Consider the following 25,611-nt stretch of genomic DNA (forward strand, 5'->3'; position numbering starts at 1 on the left):
AATGAAATGTTATCGTTATCTCATCATTATCATTACATTGTAATCGTTTTTTGCTAATTATTATTATTATTGTTGTTATCATTATCATTATCATTGTTGTTGTTGCTGTTTATTAATACCCCGCGAACCCCTCGATATTCGGCCCTCATCATCATCATCATAACACCTTCTTACTTTCATTGTGTGTCTGATCACGTATGCAGTCATTTAATGTGACCGAGGATACGTGTGACATATCCATGACGTCAAATACATGAATTTTCATTAAACAAGCAAACATGTTTAAACACTTCAAACGCGTTCATCTGACTAAAACCATCATCTCTTCTTTTATTTCCATGACCGGTGCTAAAAGGTATATCTATGTCAACCTTGCAAAATAGTCTTGACTACTACTACTACTACTACTACTACTACTACTACTACTACTACTACTACTACTACTACTACTACTACTTCTACTACTACTACTAACACTACTACTGATTCTACTTCCACTACTACTACTACTACTACTTCTACTACTACTACTACTACTTCTACTACTACTTCTACTACCACGGGCGGATCCATGGGGGCGAGGGGCCCGAGCCCTCTATTTGCGCAGCCCCAAAAAGAAAAAAAAGTACTGCTATCTATGACGACCTTGCAAAATAGTCTTGACTACTACTTTCTACTTCTACTATTACTACTACTATGCTACTAATTATAATAATAATAATAATGATACAACTACTTCCACTTCTACTCTTACCTACTAATAAAAAGTACTCATGTTGCTACTTACTACGACGACGATGATTTTACCTCTGATGCTTCACTTTGAAGTTGTGTCGACACATTATAATGCGTCCCAGAAAAAAAACCCGGGGAATAATCGATGGTTTATTATGATCAATCATAAATAAATGTAATATTCAAATGACCTATCATTGTAAAGCTGGATATATTATTGAGACCATAACTTATATATGCAGGAATGAGTAAACCAATCTAAAAACAGATGCCCCATAAACTAATTTATCATTAATTTTGGCAGACGTTATATAAACTTAAAAATGAAAGTATTTTACTATATTCTAATCAAATAAAATCAGAAGAGGTTAACAAAGGTTCGTTTCTGTAAAATGTTGCATGAATTCCAATAATCGGGACGTTTCACTGACTGGCCTTCGGACTAATTCAACAATCGGATAGCTACGGCAGGCAATCGGCGATACCACAATATCTTGGGTATCGATAATTTCTTGAGCTTTATACTAGTTTATAGCGGCCGTGAAACCTGGGTGGGAGACTGAAGATGCAGACTCCCACTCCGACACTAATACCACGGTCACATTTACTCTACGGCGGCCGTACGGCGAGTCGAAAACAGCCGTTTTATTCATTTTTATACAAACCCCCTCTATATGTAGGCTCGTACATAAACTGTGAAAACGGCTGTTTTCGACTCGCCGTACGGCCACCGTAGAGCAAATGTGACCAAGGTATAAGTACCGTATCTGCCAGGCACCAGATCCGCCGCTACACCGGGCGCACTGCTTTCCACCAGTGATCATGTAGATCGAGAGACCGGTACTACATGTACTTTTACTAGAATTATACGAAGACAGCACAACTGTTACAACTAATTGTTCTTCTTTCTACTACTACTACTACTTCTACCACAGGCGGATCCATGGGGGCGAGGGGCCCGGGCCCCCTATTTGCGGAGCCAAAGAAATAAGTGTAAAGAAAGAAAATAAAGGAGGGAAAAGAGAGGGGGAAAAAGGAGAGGACAAATAAGTAGCAAAACGAGTGAATAAGGTGAGGGAAAACTTTAAAAAATAAAAAAAATGATAATGTTTCATGCTACAACACAAAATTTTCGCTTCGCATTAGCCTGGTCGATGAAATACATTTCTTAATCAGTTACCTGATATGGAGCTTAAAATATCAAGTTTTGAATTCAATATACAAAACATATTTCAGCTCAGACATCGAGCTTTTATTATTTTGTTTCATTTAACGATTGATTTCTAAAAAGTATTCTGTAATTTCCGTCTTATGGTCTGAATCATAACATTTTCAGATCGCGCTACGCGCTGGCATTATTTAATATGTTTAGTACCTATTCTCTTCTTGTTTTACATGAAGTTGTCAAATATCCCCTTTCAGGTATGACTGTCATGGAGTAATTATTTGGTGACATACACATTTTTTTTTTCAGGATCACAAACATTGCTCAGAATATTAAATTTTCAGAAAAAAATTCCAAAAATTTCAGCTCGCGCATCGCGCTCACACTTTTCCATTAAAGCTTATATGGGATGATAATATATTTATGATGTTTTATAAGAATAAAGCTAAGAAGTGACTGTTAGGACAACCATTTAAAAAAAGAAGAAAAATCATTTTTGAACGGCCGAACGGGGAATATAGGGGTTAATTTTCGCCCCCCCCCCCTATCGACGAAAGCTGGATCCGCCCCTTACTACTACTACTACTACTACTACTAAAACTACTACTACTACTACTAAAACTACTACTACTACTATTACTACTGCTACTACTGCTACTACTACTACTACTACTACTACTAGTACTACTACTACTACTACTAGTACTACTTCTACTACTTCTACTTATACTTCTACTACTACTACTACTACTACTACCACTACCCTCACTAACACTACTATTATTTCTACTTCTACAACTACTACTACTAGTACTACTACTATCATTATTACTACAACAACAACAACTACTACTTCTACTACTACTACTACTACTACTACTACTACTACTACTACTACTACTACTACTACTACTACTACTTCTACTACTACTACTACTGCTACTACTACTACTACTACTACTACTACTACTACTACTGCTACTACTACTACTACTACTACTACTACTACCACTTCTACTATTACTACTACTAATACCAAATGAGGTATAAAAATGACAGGTGGCAAGGGGCATGTGCCCAGGTCGACAAATTGAAGGAGGGGAGGGGGTCAAAGAGAGAGAGAAATAAAGGAACAAACAAAAGAAAATCAATATTAGTTTTTGAGATTTGCGATCTCCAAATAGAAGGCGAATTGGATGCATCAATACAAGTATCATAAAGGGTTTTTATTGCTAAGCCGCTTTCTCACATGTCTCCTCTCAGAATCGCATTTTATGTCCCTGTTACAGTTCTGAAACAACCCTTTTTTATGATCGGATCGCGCTATGAAAGAATATGTTACCTCTGAGGAGAGCAATGTGGGGGCAGAGTGAAACGCGACAGAAAAAAACCCAGATGAGTGGGTAATTGAAGGAAAATGATTCTATTGCGTATAGGGTAATCATGGTAATGCACCAGAAACTAAAATACTCCCATTTCCCTGTACATTTTCCTTTTCGGGATTCATTATAGTTGCTTATAAAATTATGGCTTGGGTATTTGTCAATGATTTCGTCAATATTACTCCAAGTATTCAGAACTTAAAACTATTTATCAAATCAATTGTGTTACCTTTAAATTCATGGGCAAAATTTGGAGGAAATTGCGTCTTACATCATTTCATATTAATCGGATTCCCATGCTTGCCTATACCATAATGGTTATACGTTCAAAGTGCTGTCAAGAAGGTAAAGGGCGGCAACTTCAATATTTGCCATGGGCTTCATAATGCTTAAGCTAGATACGCCACTACTAGTATAAAAATAGCAACAAAAACTACTTCTACTACTACTACCACCAACACAACCACTACTCCTACTTTATTCTTTTAATACACTTCCACTATATACTTTCACTCAACTATTACTACTACTACTCCTCCTACCACCACGACTATTACTACTAGTAGTACTACTACTACTACTAATTCTACTACTAGTACTACTACTACTACTACTACTACTACTACTACTACTACTACTACCATGACTACTACTGCTACTACTATTTCTACTACTGCTATCACTACTACTACTACTACTACTGCTGTTACTACTACTACTACCACATCCACTACCACTACTAATATCTAAAAGCACTGATTATTGCTATTATGAAACACTCATTTGCCGTGGAAGAAGTGGCAGTCGGACACTAGAAAAGATCAAATGTAAGAGATTTCCTCTCAATATATTTGCCTATGTAGGCCTTTAGTAAATAGAGATAATAGTGGTGGCTCTAGTCAAGGTATAGTACACTCTAATAAAACGGTTACCCAATATTGGGTAGAAAGTTAACATGCACGTTGCTGGAATTTTTTTTACCTCATATTGGGCTGTTTAAACCCAACATTTCTTAAAATTTACAAAATACAGTTACCGAACCAACATGCATGTACCCATTTTACCCCATATTGGGTAAGCCCTTTCATTAGAGTGCACTATTTTAGAACCCTATTAACACTATTTACTAAAGGCCCACATAGGCAAATACATTGGGAGAGTAAATCTAATACCTTTGATCTTTTCATAACAGCGTCCGACTGCTACTTCTTCCCGGCTAATGATATTATAAATATTATCAGATATAGTGATGATTGTGTCTTAATAAAATGATGTGTTGAATTTTATATCAAGCCATGTCTAGTCATTTATTTGAGCTATCAGAAAAATTTCCTTATGACTGGTTCTATTGACATGTCATGGTTTGGCGATGAGGATGGTTTATCGAATAGTATTACACTCTCAAAACAGAGAGTAAGAGTTTACCCAATATTCGGTAGAAAGGGACATGCATGTCCCCTGGGAAATTTCCCCCCCTCAATATTGGGCAAAATGCATGTTTGATGGGTAAATTTCAATGCAACATTGCGTAAATATTACAAAATATATGGCATATTTTCTTACCCAACATACGTGCATGTTCCCATTTTACCCAATATTTGGTACCCCTCCCCCTTTTTTAGAGTGATTAGGATCAAATAGCAATAGGATCCACAGTCCTCTCGTATGATCACGATGTTACACATCATTTTACTCGGGCATTAGACTAATTACATACACTTCATAAACCTTTGTTATGTAACATTTATGCCTCGGGCGTGTGAGAATTGCTCCCATATACGTGTATTTCTTAATTATGCTCTCGATGATAATGATATTACTACGGTTCTTCTCGCAACTTACTCAATAAGTGATGATTTGCCATAACTTCACCAACAGTACTTATTTGCTAGTACCATTATTTCAGCTTCTGTTTCAGTTGCTGTTATTCCTCTACGACTGATGCTGCTGCTGCTACTGCTACTGCTACTACTATTACTATTACTACCACTACTACTACTACTACTACTACTACTACTACTACTACTACTACTACTACTACTACTATTAACCTCGGATGAATAATTCCCGTTATTACTTCCATAAAGCTGGTATATTTTGTATATTATCCAACGTGGCCCTATTATAATAATGCTTCTAAATATGAGCTACTACCGCCACTACTGCTGCTTCTTTTAGTAGTATTACCGCTACAATTATTACTACCTCTTCTACCATTGCTACTACCACTACTAATATCATTACCACTACTAATTTCATTACCACTATTATTACTACCACTAATTACTACCACTAATTACTACTACTACTACTACTACTACTACTACTACTACTACTACTACAACTACTACTCATACTACTATTACTTCTACTACTACTATTACTTCTACCTCTACTACTACTACTACTACTACTACTACTACTACTACCACCTCTACTACTACTACTACTACTACTTATGATAATAATAATGATAATGACAATAATACTTCTTCTACTTCTTCTATTACTGCTTCTCCAAGTACTTTTCTACTAACATGCCTACCCCTACGATCATCAACTTCAACACTTTTATCACCATTAACCACTACTACATTCAGTACTTCAGTGTCTTTATATCGCTAATAATTATAATAACAATTACTCGTATAACATTTTTACCACAACTGTTCTATTATATATGATATTTTCATATTGCTACTGTCATGACTGTTGTTTTAATACGTTGAAGGTTATAGAATGCCCTTACGTTTAATATCATTTTTTCCTAGCATTGTCTTCTAACGATTAAGACTTATTTACAAGTCACATAACAATACCTTTCTTGTAATTATCATCAGGCCATGAATTACCACAAGCACAAAACATTACTGTACTTGAGTGATCCTCGAAAAAAATAAATCTTGTATACAGTATTGCACTTGCATCATTAGTATGGCATAATGTATATGGGGGTAATATATATATCTACCAGGGATCTGCAAGCTTTGACACTGATCATGTTCGGAAATCTATTCCAAAATGTAGATTAAGTGTAGATATTTGGTTTCTTCTGATTAGAATGTACCAATGATTTTCTGAGGATTAGTGTCAGTTTAAAGGATTTAACTATGGCGTCCTAAAGTTCCCCAACAGCAGGAAACGTTTTTAGCCATAAAGTCCACACACTCTGTTTCATTTGCCTCAACTTCGAAATGCAAATATCATGGTGTTATATATACAAAAACGTAGTATTTGTTCTTACAGACTAAACGATTGTGTAATAGCTATTTTTGATGAAAATGACCGGACATTCCATTAATTCGATCATTTAATTAATACCCAAAACACATTTTGAATAGTAATTGTTACTCAAAAACAAACGTTGATATTGGTCTCCTACACGCCTCCATATAAGATCTTAAAAACAATTACTCTTCGGAAGTAAAAAAAAAACGCCCCTTCTTCCTCAATTGAAGTACATTGTAGGAGTATTACAAAGTTATACGACCAATTAAGACCAAACTGTTTAACATCATTTTTACCTTTAATTCTTCCTTTACCATTTTCTCTTTATCTTTCAATCGACAAAACAATCATAGGTAAGTCGTTTCACGTCCCTCGGAGATGATGCCTCTTGAAACAGCTAAGTTCTAAAAATTGTTTTATGATGCAAACGGTAACAGTCTATGTAATATCCTTTTCATATTATGGAGTTGTTTCACTGAAACCCTTCGTATTGTTACGCTGGATTTTACGAACGATATCATATAATGCGCTATCATGTAAACATGTCAAGTATTTTCTGATGCTGTAGGGTGCTGCATAATGTAAAACTATATTTTCTTGATGAACGCCATTCGGATTGTGGTAAATACGATGCATTGAAATAGAAAATTATTTTTTATGATACAATAAAATTTATTGAGCATCTGCTTACTTCCCGCTTTACTTAAACTTGCGAGTACAAGGCATGATTTTAATGTAATATATCAACCACGTTCAAAAACCATTCATATCTTTATGATCAACCTAACCAAACATCCGTATAAGCTCAGTCAAACAAGAATATAGCAAAGTAAATATTGGTCCATTTATATGAGGTACGCAAGATAGTTCTTCGTACGCAGGCGATATTCATTGTGTTTAAAAAAATTACACTCATCAATCAGGCGAATAAGATCATTGTCCACTCTTACTTGGCGTTTCATGGGTGAGAAAAAGGCTTTGATGAAACTTCTTGACGACACTGTAAGTGTTTACTTAATTAATGTAGTCAGATTTGATGGTGATTAATTTCATGTAATGTTATGTTCGTTAAGACAATGTTTATGTTGACTGTAATGTCATATCAAATGTACCAATAAACAGCACTTTACATACATTCTCCATTCTTACCTACGTGGTTTTGTGCTTGTTTTATTTTTCAGTCGAGTAAAAGAGAAACACGCGAAACTCGCATATTCATTCCTCCGTTATTCTTTTTCCTATTCTCATCAAACCTTCATCATTTCTATTTTTTCCTAAAAAAACTTCTGCTTTTATCAAAATCAATTATTTTTAGGATGAACTTCCGATTTAAAGCAGTAGTGACAACTGCACTAAAAGATTCATTTAAAATGAAGTCACGATTCAGATTAAATACGGTGCAGGGTTTGGTTGTTATAACATAAACATGCACGGACATGCGATCATTCCTTATTGTTTCTAACTACTTGTTACCTTATTTAGCTTATAAAAACCAAAGGGCATCGATCATTTCACCCGTACTCTGATCAAGAATGCTCTAATCTCTGATCTGTCAGATGAATTGGCGTATAAATAATTGTGCACGCACTCACACGTGTGTGTGTGATTTCAGTATGCTACCGAAGTTCCAATAAGAAGAAAGTGAGACTGATAACCAATGATTTTCTCCAAGGGTGCCCAAGACTGTTCCCGAATAAATGATTCACATAATTATGCCTGTACTATGAAATTAAAAAGTACATACATAAGTTAAAGAGTACATACAAAATTGCAGATTACTATTTCTCACACAAAAAATACAACCATTTCCAGTTTCAAAAAATGCAACCTTTTTTCAATTGATGATCTTGCCAATATCAGTATTTTCTTGAAATGAAAGAAGGGAAGAGGAAAATGTGAATGTTGGTTCTTTATAAAATGATGAATGCCTATATACAATTCTGAGGCTTTTAATGCATGAAAACGGACAATTAGGAAGTGATTCTGTTTCAGGGTTCAGAAATAGGTATAAAGCATGGCAATGCGCTTTTTTTTCCGGGGGAGTGGGGCTACTACAGAGAACACCGTGTCACATTATGTTTACAGTGTGTTCTCATAGTACACTATGAACCAAAAATATTCGTAACTGTTAATATGCTCGAATTCAACCGTACAATGTGAAGACATTTTCACACTGTGGACACCTCGACAATGTGACTATTCACTGCGTGTCCACATGGTCGACCATTAATTTTGATGGGTTTCACACTAATGAAATGCTTAATTTAACAATATGAAGGTGTTTCACATCGTGAACACACTGTTGAACACACTGTTGAATCTTTCGAGGATAAGACGCTTAAAAGTTTTGAAGAAACTTGAAAGCGTTTAAGCGAAGCGATGAGCTTGTCATTAGGGTGCTTTTGAATTTTTCAAAGTAAAATTAAAGGATTTTGTGCACACCTTTAACAACTTTTGTGCAAACATGTAAAGTAAAGTGAAATAAATATTATCATGATTATCATCATTATCATTATTACTATTATTATTAGTAGTAGTAATAGTAGTAGTAGTAGCAGCAGCAGCAGCAGTAGTAGAAGTAGTAGTAGCAGCAGCAGCAGCAGTAGTAGTAGTAATATTATGGTTACAAGATCAGGGTTACTTTTAGAGAATGTTGTGTCGATATCTGTAGGGGAAGGAGGTGAGTTACACAATAAACTTTAATACACAATCAGATATTTCTCATATTCACATCATATGCAACTAATTTATATGCTTTTATGCAACAACGTAATTCTAAGATAATTTCTTACGGCTATTTAATTGTTCTTATCCAATAGCAACGTGTCTATCTAACCATCTTCCTTTCAGCAGTGTGCCCTCATTCATTAATCCTTGATAATATCATAATTTTTTTCAGCGTTTCACCCAATTTCGTGATGTTTGAGAGAGATATGCCAAGATCTCTCGAAGCTGATTCTCAGTTTCCCATTGATTGAAATTCTGATGCTCAGAGAAAGTAAAGAAAGTAGAAACTTCGCTGATGAGTTGGAAATATGAATCCCCATAACATTAAGGCTCTCTTGTACATTTTCTCACACTTGCGTGTTACAAGGTTAAAACTACCTCCACATGGTTGATCATCAGCATTTTTAACCTGTGTGAATTTACTTGTTCACATAGTCCACTGAGTGAACATACAATCTGAAGAGGAGAGATTTAAACACATAGCCCCAACTTGTACTCAGATTTCCTGGTTAAATACACATTTTTTTTGTTCTAAATACTGTTTTTTATTCTGATTTCATGAACAAATAGTTACATAACATTTCAATTTAGCATTGCAAATCACATATAAAATACTTTACATTTAATATTTTCACCTTTTTTCACTAACCTAATATAATCATGTATCATATATATCTTAAAAGAAAACAATGAAATCGGTTATCATAAAAAGTTTTGAACACCAAACTTCCCCCTCCACCCGCCCAAACATCCTCCCTCCCCCAGCCCCCTCCCCCCACAAAACACACTCACCCTCCCCCTCACACACACCCTCCCCTCACACACACCCTCGCCCACACACACCCCGCCCATACCCATCCTTTGATACACCTCCACACTCCAATGTAGGGCATTATTTTTTTTTCATTTACTACCGCAAGACCACGCCCCTCTTTTCTCCAATCTTTGAAGTCATGTCCTTCAAAAAGTTACATTCTTATGATTCTCTAGAAGGCAAAAACGTCAAATTAAATTCAAACTGAATTGAAGGGGACGTGGGGTGCCTTATCGTGGGAGTTTTGTTTATTTGTTTTCCATCATCATACAAGCTAATCGTGTAAAACAAATCAGGTTGTATCACATGTTTGGCACTCGCAAAGAAAGGTATCACCACTTTAAAAAAAAAAGCCAAATAAAGTACAAGACTCGAGCATTTGGACAAGATTTGCTACCCAATCCGTAATAAGCTGACACCGCTGGAAAATGGAAATTTTTGCTAACCTCATGAGCCAAATTTGCGTCAATACAATTTACCATCATAACATCATAAAATATTGACAGTTCATGTAAGAGAAGAGTACAATTTGACATTGCTACTGGCTTTTTTTTCACAGAGTTCCCCTTCCAAAAAAAACCAAAGTTTGTCGTTGAATGGCTCCTTAATACTCGGAGGATAGAATATAAGATGAATAAATAATCCATCCAAGTAGTACATCCAACCAAACATAGTTCATCCATGCTCCTACTATCCATACTATCCAGTGATCCACGTGTTCAGTGTGTGAGTTATGCAGCAAGTTGTATTCCTATTTTCGGGGGGAGGGGGGATGTTTGAAAGAAGTCAGTTGAGTGATAACAATCAGGAACAGATGTTGTTTGAAGGTTTGCATGGTGGCATGTACAATTGCTGATGTGGTTTACGGTACACCATGTGGAGTGTTATAGAAGCAGTGGATAGAAGAGTCAGCTCCTACCCAACACAGCAGTCTGATTGCATCACCAACTCAACCAGGAACTCCGCCGACACACACACCACCGCCGCCGACACCTCGCTACAACCTCCGCCGACGACCCAACACCTCATCCGTACACCAGGCCACCCACTCACTCCCGCCGAAGCTCACCCGACGAGTCCGCCGACCAACACGCACAGAACGCCACCATTGATGTACACACCGCCGACTCACACACACACGCCGCCGTAACTCACGCCGCCCTCTACTCACCACGTCCGCATACGACGCCCACTCGTTTCCCGCCAAAACCGCCGACCCACACACAGAGCGCCACCTACGACGTCAACCCGCCGTGACCGCCGGCCCAGAGCTTTCCCCCACGTCCGCACGAACGCCATAAGTACCGCCGCACGCCGAGCGAACACTCACTCCTGAAGACGGACAGTCAACCTGTCCGAAACGTCGAGTCTCTCTACTACTCATCATCTCTACTCGCCGACGCAAGCCAGCATCTCCTCATCAGCTCTACTACTCAAGCTGTTCTCACTCAACATTCCTTCTGGTTTACAGTCCTTTTCAGGACTATTCTCAAGAAAGAATACTCTATTCTCAAATCTCCACTTTCTCGCCTATCCACTTCCTTCTCTTCTTCTATCCACTGCTTCTATAACACTCCACATGGTGTACCGTAAACCACATCAGCAATCAGGAACAGTGCATGTCTGCGTCGTAATGCTAATAATTGCAATAACAACAAAAACAATAAGGATAATAAGGATAATAATAATAATGATGATAATAATAATAAAAGCGATAATAACAATAATAAAGAGAATGATAATGATAATAATAACGATGATATTACTACGACTACTACTACTACTACTAATAATAATAATGATAATAACGATGATAATGATGATAATAACAATTACAATATTAATGATAATAAGAATAATAATATCAATATTAATAATATGATTAGCATTTCTTATTTAATCTGTGTAGCCACTTCATTTCGCTACTCAGAGCTGAGTTTCCATATATAGGCTACAGTCAGTGTCTTAAAGGAAACCAAAACCCAAGAAGAGAAGAAATCTTATTGGAAAGAGTAAAATGAGAGGAATTATAGAAAAAAAGTTATGGACGTTAAAAGGTCTTCTTGCACGTTAATGGGGATCTCAAATTGGCAAACGTGCTTCAAAATGGCTGATTTTGTGGAAAATTCTTCATTTGTTATGTACACAGATTTTCAAATTGCATCTTGCCTCCTTCTGAGCACAAAATATGTCATAGAAAAATATAATTCACACCACATTTGTTGTCCACAAAATCAGCCATTTTGAAGCACGTTTGCTATTTTTAGGATCCTCATAGAAAGTACAACAAGACTTTAAACGTCCATAACTTGCTTATTTCATAACCGATTTTGATGAAACTTTTTTTTTAACTGGTCCTCTCATTTTACTCTTTCCAATAAAATTGCTTCTCTTCTTGGGTTTTGGTTTCCTGTAACGTATTTCAGGGTTGTGGTTAAACTGTGGATAGCCAGTCGTGTTAGAAATCTCAAGCATGGAAGATAGGTGCTCATTTCATCATAATGGTTTGGAAATGATAAGTAGAATAGTTTGATTCTCAATTAAAACTTTGGAAAAGTACATAATACATAGGAATAAAATTATAATAAAATTGTGTTTATTTTCGGCTTTGCATACTTTCAGCGCAGAATTTGACCATGGCCTAAGTTCAGAACACGAGTTCAGAGTGGTCAGTCTATATCGCTGACCCAAGATTAAACAGAAACACAACTTCTCCGTGCCGTCATTCGACGACATCAAATGCCCAAACAGGCATCCGAACATTCAACCTCCTTATTTGCAAAGTATCCCGCTAATTTTTGTTGAAACGAAAACTTCTTGCTCCAATTTTCACCAAGATGGAGTTGCGTACCCTCCCCCAATATGAAGCAATGGCAAGGAGAAAACTAAGTGAACCATTCTTCAGGTATTACTCGCTATCTTCAGGAGAAGGTCTGACAAAACGGGACAGTGAAGACGCTTTCAAAAGGTAGGTCTATGACTCTGTATACACTTTACATCCGAGTGCGTTATCTGTAAACTCGTTTGTCCGGAAATATTATCAACTGACCTATGGACAACTGGACGATAGGGAACTCTGACGGCCTTTGTTGTCAACAATAGACTTTTCACCAGATACGAAGACTTGAATACATGTACATGATATGAAAGAAAATCAAGGGCTTTAAATCAGTAATATAATAGTACACAATCTGCGGGTCTAACCCATCGGAATTCTCAAGCTGCCTTCAGTTTACACAGGTTTTTGCAAATGTGCCCAGGCCCCATCGGACGTCCTGTTGCCCCCCCCCCGAACCCCGGGCAAACCGGTGGCGTGCAGATAAGAGGGCGCTTGGCCCCCTCCCCAATTTTCTTACAACCAAGAAGGAAAGAGAAAATTATAATCTTAAAATCTGTGACAAAATAGGATTTCTGTAATAAAAATATTAAATTGTTTTCTCGCTCATTTTTTTAAACAGCAAATCGACATTGGTCTATCTACCTTTATGTGTTCACAAACAAAAGTTCAGTGATAGCCCTCTCAGATCAGAAACTATAACATAACTCCATTTTATTTATTATTAACCTGACTAAACTGGTCAGTAAATGGCAACCTGTCTGTGCTGCTCTGGTAAACTGTCAATGGGGTTCATGAAAGATGAATAACAAATACAGTTCTGGTTACCAAGCGGCTCATGAATGTTTCGCAGGAGTTTTGCTAAGGATCAGGGCCCGTATTCCATAAACGAGATAAGCATGCTTAAGTAAAAAATCTAAGCATTTTGTCTTATTTTTCTGTCTAAGACAAAACTCTTAGCCAAAACGCGTATTCCATAAAGAATTGGCTAAGAATTTTGTCTTAGAATTTGGCTAAGAGGTTTTGCGCAACTAAGACAGATATAGGGTGAATGGCTAAGTAACTTTTCTTAAAACTGCAGAGTCTGTATTTCATAAATACAACATGGCTAAGAATTTAGCCCTAACTTTAAGACAGCTGTGAGTTGTCTTAATTGTATTAGTTTCAAGGTAATTCAGCCAACAAAATTTTTAGAATTTATACCTATATTGCATTTCGAGCTCCTGCCTCATTTTTTAAACCGATTTTCATGAAATTTTGAACACACATTGGTCTTAAGGTAAGGAGGTGGAAAATGTTTTTCTTTTTCAGAAATTGTGTTGCCATGGTAACAATATATTATGGCCAAAATTTTACCGTTTAAAATACTTCATTAATTTTCTACCAATTCTCATGAAAGTTGGCTCACACATTGGATTTGAGGAAAAGATGTTCAAGACACATTTATGCATGTGTCGGAATTTATGTTGCCATGGTAACGGTATATATTGGCAAAAATTATGTATAAATCTTGCTGTTCCAACTACTTCCTCAGTTTTTAACCAATTTTCATTAAATGTGGCACAAACATCAGTCTTGATGTGAAGATGTGCAAAACATATTTTATGCCTATATAAAAAATTGTGTTGCCATGGTAACAAAAAAATTCCAAAAATAAATGAAAATCTTGTGATTGAATTACTTTATCAGTTTTCAACTGGTCTATTCTCCTAAAAACTTGACATACACATTAGTCTTGAGTTGAAGATGTCTAAGACATATTTTTGCCTGTATAAAAAATCATGTTGCCATGGTAACGAAATATTATTTAACGAAAATCTTGTAGTTCGAACTCCTTCATCTTTTTCAACCAATGCTCATGAAATTTGGCACACACATCAGTCTTGAGTTGAAAGTGTGCAAGAATATTTTTTGTCTGTATCAGAAATCGTGTTGCCAAAGGTAACAACATATTATATAATGAAATTAGGTGAAAATCTTGTGGTTTGAAAACATTTTTAGTTCTCAACCAATTCTTATAAAAGTTGGCTCACACATTGATTTTGAGGTATAGATCTGCAAGACATAGTTATAGTCTATATTGGAAAATTTGTTGCGTGAACAAATTTTTCTGTGGCCGGTCGAGACAAGTATTTCCTAATAAAACCAATATTTCGCAATTGGTAGCGAACTGATATACAAATAAAAGAAATGTGATTACACATGTGAGAATCAAAAACTATACCGAGATTACGACAAGAACTTGACAGATTTACAGTGAGGCCAGAAAATGAGATTGAGTCGATGTGGATTTTACTAAGATGTACCGGTACTTTGGAGCCAAAAAGAAGAAATTCACATTTGGCTGGATTCAACTTAATGCTAGATCCCTAGCCTGCTTCCTTTTTCAGGCCTACTGTTAGATAAATAGATATAGACTAGCCTACATTTACTATTTTTTAGAACTAGGCCTAGAATCTATATTTTGATAAAGTCTACAAGTCTCTAATTTAGATCTCGACCTAAAACTATTAACACCTAGATTGTTATAGTTCTACTTCTACTAGATCTAGATAGGGTCTAGCTTTTAGTCTTATTTTTCGTCTAGATCTAGGCCTACGTTAGAGATTCTAGATCAAACAGTAGACTAGTCTGACTAGATCAGCCAGTCCTAACGTTAGGGCTACCGGCTAGGCTAAAAATAGAATCCAGAATGAATAGAAGAAAGTATAGCCATAATAGGCTAGGCCGCCTAGGCCCTAGACCTGAAGTAAATTTTTATATTAATCTAGGCCCCAGTCTAGACTGAGCTGTTGGTCTACTGTCTAGGCTTTACTTTTTAGGCCTGTTTTCTAGAAACCTAGATCTAAACAAACTCCCCAAATGTATAAATTAAGAACTCCTCCAAACAAACATATGGACCTAAAACAGAAGTAGACCTAGGCCTAGATCTACTTAGAATCTACATAGATGTCTAGGTCAGGACTAGGCCTAGATCTAAGTTTAGGCGTAGTTGGCAAGCAATGCATAGCGATAGGCCTAGCAGTAGCACTGTAGACAGGAATAACCGTCGTTTCTGGGAATTTATTTAAAAGTTTCTGACATTTACTGTCATATCATTGGTGAGATTAGGGTCTAGGCCAACGTAATGTTGTTAGACTGTTGAGTGTCGTACTCGTAGTTTAGCTGAAAAACCAAAATACAGTCGGAGACAGAAGCTTTTGGTCTCGGGCTAGGCCTAACCGCCTAACTCTAGACTAAGTCAGATCTATTCTAGTACATGTAGGCCCTAAATCTATCCCTGTCCTAAGTAAGGCTAAGCCAGGCTAAGTCCTGAATGTTGTTCTAGGCCTAGGCCAATACTAATATAGGTCTATATGATGTATTAATATACTATTAGGGCCTATATAGCTTCAGTCTCGGTTGCTCCACTATGTCTATGGCATGCATTGCCACTAGAGTCTAGACTAACAAAGTTACGTTTTGCAGCCTTCATGAAACTAGGCCTAGGCCTAGTAAAAAAAAGTAAAAAACACTGTTTAATTATCCTCCAAACAGACGGATATTATAGATCTAATTGGGCCTAGACTAGATCGAGGCCTAATGTTAGACCCAAGACTAGTCTCAAAAGTTTTCCCATAGGGGGCCTAGGTATACTTAGACTGAAGTTAGAGTAAAGATGTCGAGAAGAATATATTCAATTTATATTTTGACAAACAATACATGAAAAGTAATATATGGGACTGATACAGAAAAAAACTGTGCAAGTCACTCGGTTTGGGATTGAAATGTTTTGGTAATTAACAAAAATATAGATAAGTAGAATTAAAAATTCTTACCATATATGTGTGATGAATGCTCTTCTCTTACTACAATAGTTGTAATTAGTTCCAATAAAATCCAAATTTTTAAGAAAAAACAACTTTAGTCACATTTTTGCAAGTTTGTTGCAGTGACCTCTGCAGCAATTTATCATTAAGAAGGTCACTGAAGGTCATAGAATTTGAGACTTTGGCTTAGCCATATCGCCTGACTTGAGACAAATGTCTTAAAGTTTATAGAATATCGTTAGGGAAGATTTCTTAGACAAGCAAAATGCTAAGACAAATTGCTAAGACTTAAGCAAAAATCTTATCTCGTTTATGGAATACGGGCCCAGAATGCAAGGTCCCTCATCACGTGACCCTTCGACTAAGATAATGATCAATTTTTATCTCATTTACAGGTATAGATTTCGGCCACGCCTACTCGAGGATGTGTCTTGCATTCGACTATCAACTGAGGTCTTAGGTCAAGCTATCAGTATGCCTATATGTATATCGCCAACAGGAGCTCATCGCCTAGCTAATATTGATGCGGAAAAGGCCACAGCACAGGGTTTGTATAATTGTTAATTAACCTTAACATTGAAAGAAGGATCAGGTTCAAGTTTATTTGTATAAGGTCAAGCATAGAGCCCGTAACTTCCGTGAGAATAAGTTTAAAGCAGGCCATATCATGAGCATCACTATTTGCGCCTTCATCTTCATCACTATCATCATCATGATGAACGTAATGAAGTTAATCACGTTAATTCAGAAATGACTGAATAATTCTTTTTCGCTGTCCAAGTAAATGCTGTCCATGCAGATAGCTTATTCTATTCCTTTCGAATTAATGTATTCTTATTCAAAGGAGCGCTCGAGGCAGAAACCCTCATGATCCAGAGCTGCTTTTCTCACGAAAGATTCTCACAAGTTGCACGTGCTGCTCCGGGCGGGCTCCGCTGGTGTCAAGTGTACATTTTTAAAGATCGCCCAGTGACACTGCATCTTATCAGGGAGGCTGAGAGGGCGGGCTATAGGGCAGTGGTTCTTACCATGGATTCTCCGTTAACTGGATTTAAAGCTAGCGAGGCTGGCCGTGATTACATGTGCTTCAGACATGATGAATATAGGTAAGGTAATCCTATACTCCAACCATTTGTATGAATTTAAGTTTGTGTATGATAATCCATTTATGGCATGCCATGTATGCAGTATAATTCGTGGCCTGAGGTTAAGATTGTGTTCCGTCAATTCTGGGGCGGATACAGGATTTTTCAAGGGGGGGGGGTACACTTTCCCAAGAAAAAATTGACAAGCCAATAAAAAGTTTTCACTAGAAAATGAAGATAATTTTGTCCCACCCCCTGGATCCGCCACTGCATCAATTGTTTCGTAGAAATATTCATTTTTAGAAATGTAGTGCAATACTTCGCCCATTTTCAGAGGCTTGCAAGGTTTCGTCATGATCGTTATGAGGTATTCTGATTCTGTTATTTCATTGACTGCAATTTACATGTATCATTAATAATGTATGATTTCTTGTGGATAAAACTTGTCAACATTATCAAACGGTCTCCCTTTTGATATCAGCTAATCCGATTTAATGAATAAAGAACCTTTAACAGTATAAATTTACTTTCGATTTTATTACAATTTTGATAAAAACAGGTGTATGGGGAGCGTTTTATGAAAGAACTCGGACGTTTCCAACAAGTCACGTTTAATCACAGAGTTACTGTTGTAGCAGTGCTTTTCAGCTATTTAAAATCAGAGGGAAGTTGTCTGATCCAACAACTTGTCGACGAAAATGGTGATGCAAATAATGCTCTCCTGATGCTCTTTTTATGTCATGATATTGTATTGTGTTCCTGAACAGATATGTTAATATGGAAATGGACTCGTCCAAGTCCCAGGCCGCATCGAAGAAAGCTGGAGATCCAACACTCTTTGCTCATTTCGGATTAGACATGGATAGTACCGTCACGTGGGATGATGTCAGGTGGCTCAAAACTGTGACGTCTCTGCCTATCGTCTGCAAAGGCATTCTTACAGGTTTGGACTTTGCCATTCCCAAACAATTTAGAATTGGAAGTACTGTCATTTTTTGCTTGACTTTTTTATGCCCCTGGGTAAATTATGAAATCACGTGCTCTTCCATGAGCGAAGTGTCCAAGCGGCTATTCGTCAAAATTTCAAATAAGAAAGGCGAAAGGGAAGGCACATTGTGTCACTCATAGAGAAAATCGTTATGCGAGCTATTAAAGCAACTGGAAAAAAAACATGCTGTTTTAATCCTCAGAATATAATTTTGAATACATTTACCATGTTTTCTATTTGAATAAGTACACAAAATGCGAAGTCTTTATATTTCTTCTCCTCTTCCCTATATATATATATATATATATATATATATATATATATATATATATATGTGTGTGTGTGTGTGTGTGGGTGTGCGTGTGTGTGTGAGGGGAGGGTGTGGGTGTGTGTATATATATACATATATATATATTTTTTTTTTTTTTTTTTTTTTTTTATAACTGATTTCATTGTTTCTCCTTTAAGTTATATATGATTTATGCTGGTATTAAGTTAGTGAAAAATGTCCAAATATGAAATGTAAAATATTATGTGTTTTGAAATGTTAATTTGAAATGTTATATATTTTTGTTCATGGAATCAGAATAAAACAATATGAAAAAAAAAAAAAAAATATATATATATATATATATATATATATATATATATATATATATATATATATATATACATCCATACCCTCACACACATACACCATACATACCAGACCATAGAAATCTTCAGCTTTTCTGAAATTTTCCCCATGTACATGAACTTTATTCAGGTGAGGCAGCTCGAAAGGCGGCTAATGTTGGGGCAGATGCCATCCTCGTATCTGCTCATGGTGGAAGGCAACTGGATGGGGTACCTGCTCCCGTGAGTTATATTTTGTCAGTTTTAGTGGAATCTGATTTTGATTGTGCTCTTGAGGTATTAATTCCATTTAAAACACTTACGCATGTTATTCGACATTATGTGTGAGTGTGGGAGGGGAAGGCTACATGGAATATCGAGTTCTTGAACCACAGCGCTAGTCGATACGCGGCGGTGTTCCACATAGACCGCGATGCCTGCTATGAACAGCTACACGGGGTCGTTTTGGCGGGAAGGTGAAATAATTCAAACTTTAAACTACGAAATATGGCCTATCCTACGATTTCAATACGTAGAAGTGAAACAATGTCAAGACTGGCCTATCCTACGTTTTCATTACTTACAAGTAAAACAACGAAATAAGGGCCTACCCTACAATTTCAATATTTGAAAGTAAAACAACGAAATATGGGCCTACAACGATTTCAATACTTAGAAGTGAAACACGTACCCTCGCCCCGCTTGAATTTAATAAATCCTCTCCGAAAGTGACTTACAGATTGGAATTCATTATAGGTTTAAGTCAAAGGTTAAACTAAATCAACATTTTACTGCAGCGTTAGTTTAAAGTTTGATTAAACAAAATGATTTTACTAAAAATCATAAATGAATTTGTGCATCGTTTTCCAGGAGTAAACGAGTGCAATTACTATTCCCTTTTATCCACGAGATTAATTATTACGCCTTTTGTAAAAAAATTTTTGTATTGCTGTAACAACCGGGTGATTAAGACAACCATCTCTTTATATTTTTTTACATCAGATCGATGCGTTGGCTGAGATAGTAGATGCGGTTCGAGATTGTAAGATAGAAGTGTATATGGACGGAGGGGTTCGAAGAGGAACGGATGTTCTTAAGGCTCTCGCAAGGGGAGCAAAGGCAGTATTTATTGGACGACCTGTTCTATGGGGATTGGCGTGTGAAGTAAGTGGAAAGACTATATAACTGACATGTATTCGGTATGGTATGGGGATATTATGGCATTAAAAGAAATAAACAAAATATCATAACTTTTGCTTGCATAATGGGATTATTCGCATATATGAACTGCGTATTTTTTGTGGGAGCTTAAGAGTAGAGACGATTTAAAAAAAAATCATCATAATTTTTTCTTGTATATTGGGATTATACGCATTTATGGACCGCGTATTTTTTTTTTGCTCGCTAAGGAAAAGAGACAAAATGTATAACAATTTTTTATGAAACAAGTAATGACATCCACCTAGGCCCCGTTGCATAAAAGTTACCATTATGGCAACTTTGCCATCCAATGGTGACTTGTCTGGAATCCTTGATTTTGATTGGTTGGTGATCAGCGTTACCATATTGGATGGCAAACTTACCATAATGGTAACGTTTATGCAACGAACCTAATACCGTCCTATCTAAAGAAAAGACAATGATCAGAATTGTTAAATTGTCATACGTAAAGATGCAGCTATAGGGGATTATGTTACTCTCAACTCATAACATTCTACATTTATTTTGATATCTTTAAGGAATTGCATTGCGCATTGACATTAAAAACATACGTGTAGGTCTATAATAATTATTCACTCTCAGATCAAAAGTGAAAAATCCCTATATTTTAGGAAGATGACCCTGGGAAACGAGGGTGCTGGGGGTATAGGAATACACTGTTAGAAACTTTCTACATAAAAAATCCTGCAGCAGAGTCTCGAGAACACCTGAAATCTGACCGCACTTTGTAATGTCACATGCATTTGTGTAAAATTACAGAAAATTTGTATTTGGTGTATGTAACCTCAGACTTACAAATATATTATAATAAAACTGCTTTCCCCTTTTTTTAAAACAGACCTATTCTGTTAAATTGTAGAAAATCTTTCCCGTTATAACAATTGCATGATTTAGTTATTTCTTTCTGTAAAAAAAACCTGGTTTTTTTTCTTCTTTAGAATCGTCTGTTTTTTTTCTTACAGTGTGCTAAAAAGTAGAAATCACATTTAAAAACAGAAAACGTCTTTTGTATCGTGTTTTTTGCTTGTCAAATCTTTTATAACCAAAATCACCTTCACTTTGTAAAATCCCTTTTTTTGCTTGTCACATTTTGTTTTTCAAACCAGCACCGGCTTTTGAAACTTGTTACCAGTGTCCTGCTAATTGATATGGATTTTATATATTCATACTTTTTATTGCATCTAACTTTCTTCTCTCAAACTAATGTGTGGATAAATTGAATATCATCTGTTAAAGATTTGTATGACAAGAGCAGAAAACATATTTTGCTCAATGGGACATGCGTGATACAAGACTAGTTTTTAAACAATATTGATAATTTTTAGCATAGTTATAAACATCATCATGGATATCTCCATTTGGTTTGCAATTATTCACTGGGGAATTCGGGTATTATGCTCTTTTAAATGATAAAAATTGAGATTCATTGTATATCATTATTTTCAGGGCGCCAGTGGTGTGAGCAATGTGTTAAAAATCTTGCGACAAGAACTTCGATATGCGATGGGGCTTTGTGGTAAGCATGACATTAGGCCACACACAGGAAAAAACACTTTTTAAATGTTAAACAGCACTGTTTGATATTTAAAACTTACAAGGTTTTTTAATCTGGTGAAGGACAAATAATTGTAAAGCTGTGGCTCGCTCATGTGAAGATAAAATAAACGTATAAATTATTTAAAATTGATAGTAATTTTGTGTAAGTATATCGAATGTGCGAGTATTTACAAAGCGCAATATCCACTCGTGCGCATGATGAACATAAATATATTCAAGTTATGTTCATACGTTTACATCAATTGAATAGCGTTATGCATAATAAAGATGTATACATAAACTTACGTTTTGCAGGAAACACCAATTATACTACCTTGTTCATGACATTGTGTTTTAAGTATTAACATCTTTCAGCATTTGCTATTACCATGTCGGAGCTTATAAAATCAGAATGATACGATTGCTGTGTCGGCTCTTTTCATGTTTTCTCTTCGCCTTGCCATCCATCATGAAAAGTCGTCTTCTTCCGCCCGTTAATCATCTTGTATTAGGAATAAGAGTATTACCAATTCCAAGAGTTGTGACCAGTTAATAATTCGTGCGCATTCTGAATCATGAATTAGGAGGATATGTGTTTAAAATAATGAAATCATTCACGTTCAGTCCACGTCATGTTGAGCGTGAGGTGATTTATTCATAAGTCGAAAACTTCTTTCCATCGTTTGAACATTTCCCCCTTGGTTCTTTAACTTTACTTTCTGTATTTTATTCTTGTTTTTCTCAATTTCATAATCACATGCAATGCCACACAAATTCTGGGGGGGGGGGGTGATAAAGAAAAAAAGAAAATGGTGAGTTTACAATGGGTATGCGGATGCAGAGAGCTAAAGAGAAAACAGAAAGGAGAGTATATGTAGATCAGTGTGAGACAGTGTTTGAATATTTATGTAGCTACTCAAGATGGTCGAGAGGTGCCATAGCCGAGTGGCCTAAGGCACCTGACTAGACATTTGAAAGCCCGGGGTTCGATCCCCAGCCACAAAACCTGTGCCCCTGAGCATTCAATCTACATTCAAATTCAAATAAATGATATATGGTTTTTTAGGGGGTTATCTATGCGTGCATTTGTTATAAAATGCTCAAGTGACATTACATGAAGGAATGAAATTTGAAAAAAAAAATTAAAACGGGGCTGAATGGGCTCCAGCCGTCCCCATTTTTGATTTAGTAAACGTGTAAACCTTTAAAAACGACCAACTCCCTCTCCTATTTCGCCTCATTCTACCACCATGACCACTTCAAAAACCGCTCCACTGCCCCTGTCCTTGCCCGCATACATTCGTAATTCCGAAGCTTTGTTATTCCGAAGTTTCGTTATTCCGAAGGTACGTATTTGCGAAGGTTCGTAATTTCGAAGCTTCGTTAGTCCGAGAACGAAATGAAGTTCGCAATTCCGAAGGTTTGTTAGTCCGAAAAAGAAGTGAGGTTCGTAATTCCGAAGGTTCGTTAATCCGAAAACGAAATGGATTCGTATTTCCGAAGGTTCGGTAGTCGGAAAACGAAATAATTAACGATCCTTATTTCGTTTCGGACTAACGAACCTTCGGAACAACGAATCTTATTTCGTTTTCGAATTAACAAACCTTCGAAGCATCGAACCTTATTTCGTTTTCGGATTATCGAACCTCCGGAATAACGAACCTTCGGAATAATGCCACAAATGTTCGGATTAACGAACCCTTTTATGCTTTCGGAATAACGAACATCGAGGTATAGGCAATTGACGTGTTTCGGGATCACGAACCTTCGGAATTACGAAGTTTAACCGTCCTTGCCGAATGTCAGTATAAATACCTTATACAGTGCATTTTGAATTCCGCATTGGCAATGCTAGAAGATGTAATAAAACATAATGTATTATTATATCCTCTGTTTGCCTCGTGGGTTCCATGACATTTGCTCCGGCAACAATTGCTCCGCCGTAAATTCCACACACTAACACACTAATGGACAGACTAACTTCAACCTTTGATTTAATACTTTACCCTATCCTAAGCTTCAACCTACCATAAAAACCCTTTTGCAACCCTTAGCCTAACCTTTGACGAAATAAAGACGAAACAAAGTCCGGAGTAATTGTCGCCGGAGCAAATGAGCGTCTGTTGATAAACAAGAAAATATTGGCATACAGTGCAGGGTCCAGTAGAGAGCAAATGTGGAGTGACAAAACAATGTAATGGGTCTGTTGGGTTGATTTCATCACTATGTCTGATGTCCTCATTTGCAGGTTGTTCCGATGTCAATGATATCCCCGAAGACGTCGTTGTGCATGAATCTTATTATCACCAGCCGAGGCCAAAACTATGACGTCAACTTTCAGCGGGAGAAAGGGATTGAGTGCGTGATATCGCCCGTGTTCGCGTATGAGATACAAGTCGATTTGGTATATTTTCTGGAGCTGCCAGATCATAGCCAAATTTTCCATAAACGCAATGTTCTGAAAATTTTCACATTTTACATGAATCATGTTACAAACATTGGTTTTGCTCTGCTGTTAATTGAATAGAGTAGAAAAGAAACATCTAATGTACGGTTTTGTGAAATGAGTTCGTGATCCCGATGAATAGCCAACAACTTTGATTGAAACAAATATCACTGGTGTATGTTTGCTTGATGCATGGGGTTTGCCAACTAATGCAATGAGTTTTGTACAGCTCATCCCGAGTACACGACTTACGTCAAATTGAAACTTGTATAAATTTGCAATGATTTTATTGGCACAAGATGAATACATGACCCCTACAATAGAATAAAGGAACCCCTTAGCTCGCTGTTAATCATAGTTGAAATTGAAGTCTTAGACAACAGACAAGCAGACTGTCGGGAAGATCATAGATCGCATGGCAAATTGTACATATTACATGAAAAAAATTGTCGGGATTGTAGTCACAGATAATTTATTGTGACATTACATTTATAAGTATATCATTGTCTATTTGTGTAATAAATGAATTAAAACTCGATATCTTGGTTCAAGTGCAGTTAATTGTGTCATAATTGTCTAGGGATCTGGGTCTGTCCAGAGATCTTCCATGGTCTAATAATGACGCTAGAGAGACCCAAATCAAATTGTCGTCTAATGACGTCCTCATAATATGGCGTGTGATACTTGGACCAACCATGTTATATTAACATTGTCTAAAGGCGCTGTCACACCTTGGCGTTTTAGACAGCGTATGCCCGACGTATCAAAATTTCTCTAAAACGTCGGCATACGCTGAACTTTGTTGTTTTTTTTCAACTCTGGGCGTATACTTAGCGTATTCATAACGAGTTGGACGTACACATAACGTATTAGTAACTTATATCGAACGCTTCGTTAACTTATAAGTAACGTATTCCAACGAATGCTTAGCGTATTGCTGGCGTACACAACTTATGCCCTACGATAGCCTAACTTAAGGCGCTGTCACACCTTGGCGTTTTAGACAGCGTATGCCCGACGTATG

At 36.6% G+C, this 25,611-nt stretch overlaps 1 protein-coding gene across 1 annotated transcript; it reads left to right on the forward strand.

Annotated features, from left to right (window-relative positions):
* Positions 1–12,695: 12,695 nt before the first annotated feature.
* LOC121407708 (hydroxyacid oxidase 1-like) lies at positions 12,696–25,125 on the forward strand. The gene is made up of 8 exons (XM_041598896.1): positions 12,696–13,019; positions 17,092–17,243; positions 17,541–17,802; positions 18,549–18,724; positions 19,536–19,627; positions 20,387–20,548; positions 22,052–22,121; positions 24,390–25,125. The coding sequence occupies exons 1-8, from the start codon at positions 12,889–12,891 to the stop codon at positions 24,467–24,469; spliced, it is 1,125 nt and encodes a 374-aa protein (XP_041454830.1). The 5' UTR covers positions 12,696–12,888; the 3' UTR covers positions 24,470–25,125.
* Positions 25,126–25,611: the final 486 nt, after the last annotated feature.

The sequence above is a fragment of the Lytechinus variegatus genome, chromosome 2 (assembly GCF_018143015.1).
Source record: "Lytechinus variegatus isolate NC3 chromosome 2, Lvar_3.0, whole genome shotgun sequence".
In the NCBI taxonomy this organism is placed as follows: Eukaryota; Metazoa; Echinodermata; class Echinoidea; order Temnopleuroida; family Toxopneustidae; genus Lytechinus; species Lytechinus variegatus.

What these genes read in the sequence shown, in the direction of transcription:
- LOC121407708 (XM_041598896.1), top strand. Translation starts at nt 12,889, where the DNA reads ATGGAGTTGCGTACCCTCCCCCAATATGAAGCAATGGCAAGGAGAAAA. An exon ending in TTCAGACATGATGAATATAG is followed by an intron (nt 17,803 to 18,548) that starts GTAAGGTAATCC and finishes GTTCCTGAACAG; the next exon opens with ATATGTTAATATGGAAATGG. An exon ending in CTGCAAAGGCATTCTTACAG is followed by an intron (nt 18,725 to 19,535) that starts GTTTGGACTTTG and finishes AACTTTATTCAG; the next exon opens with GTGAGGCAGCTCGAAAGGCG.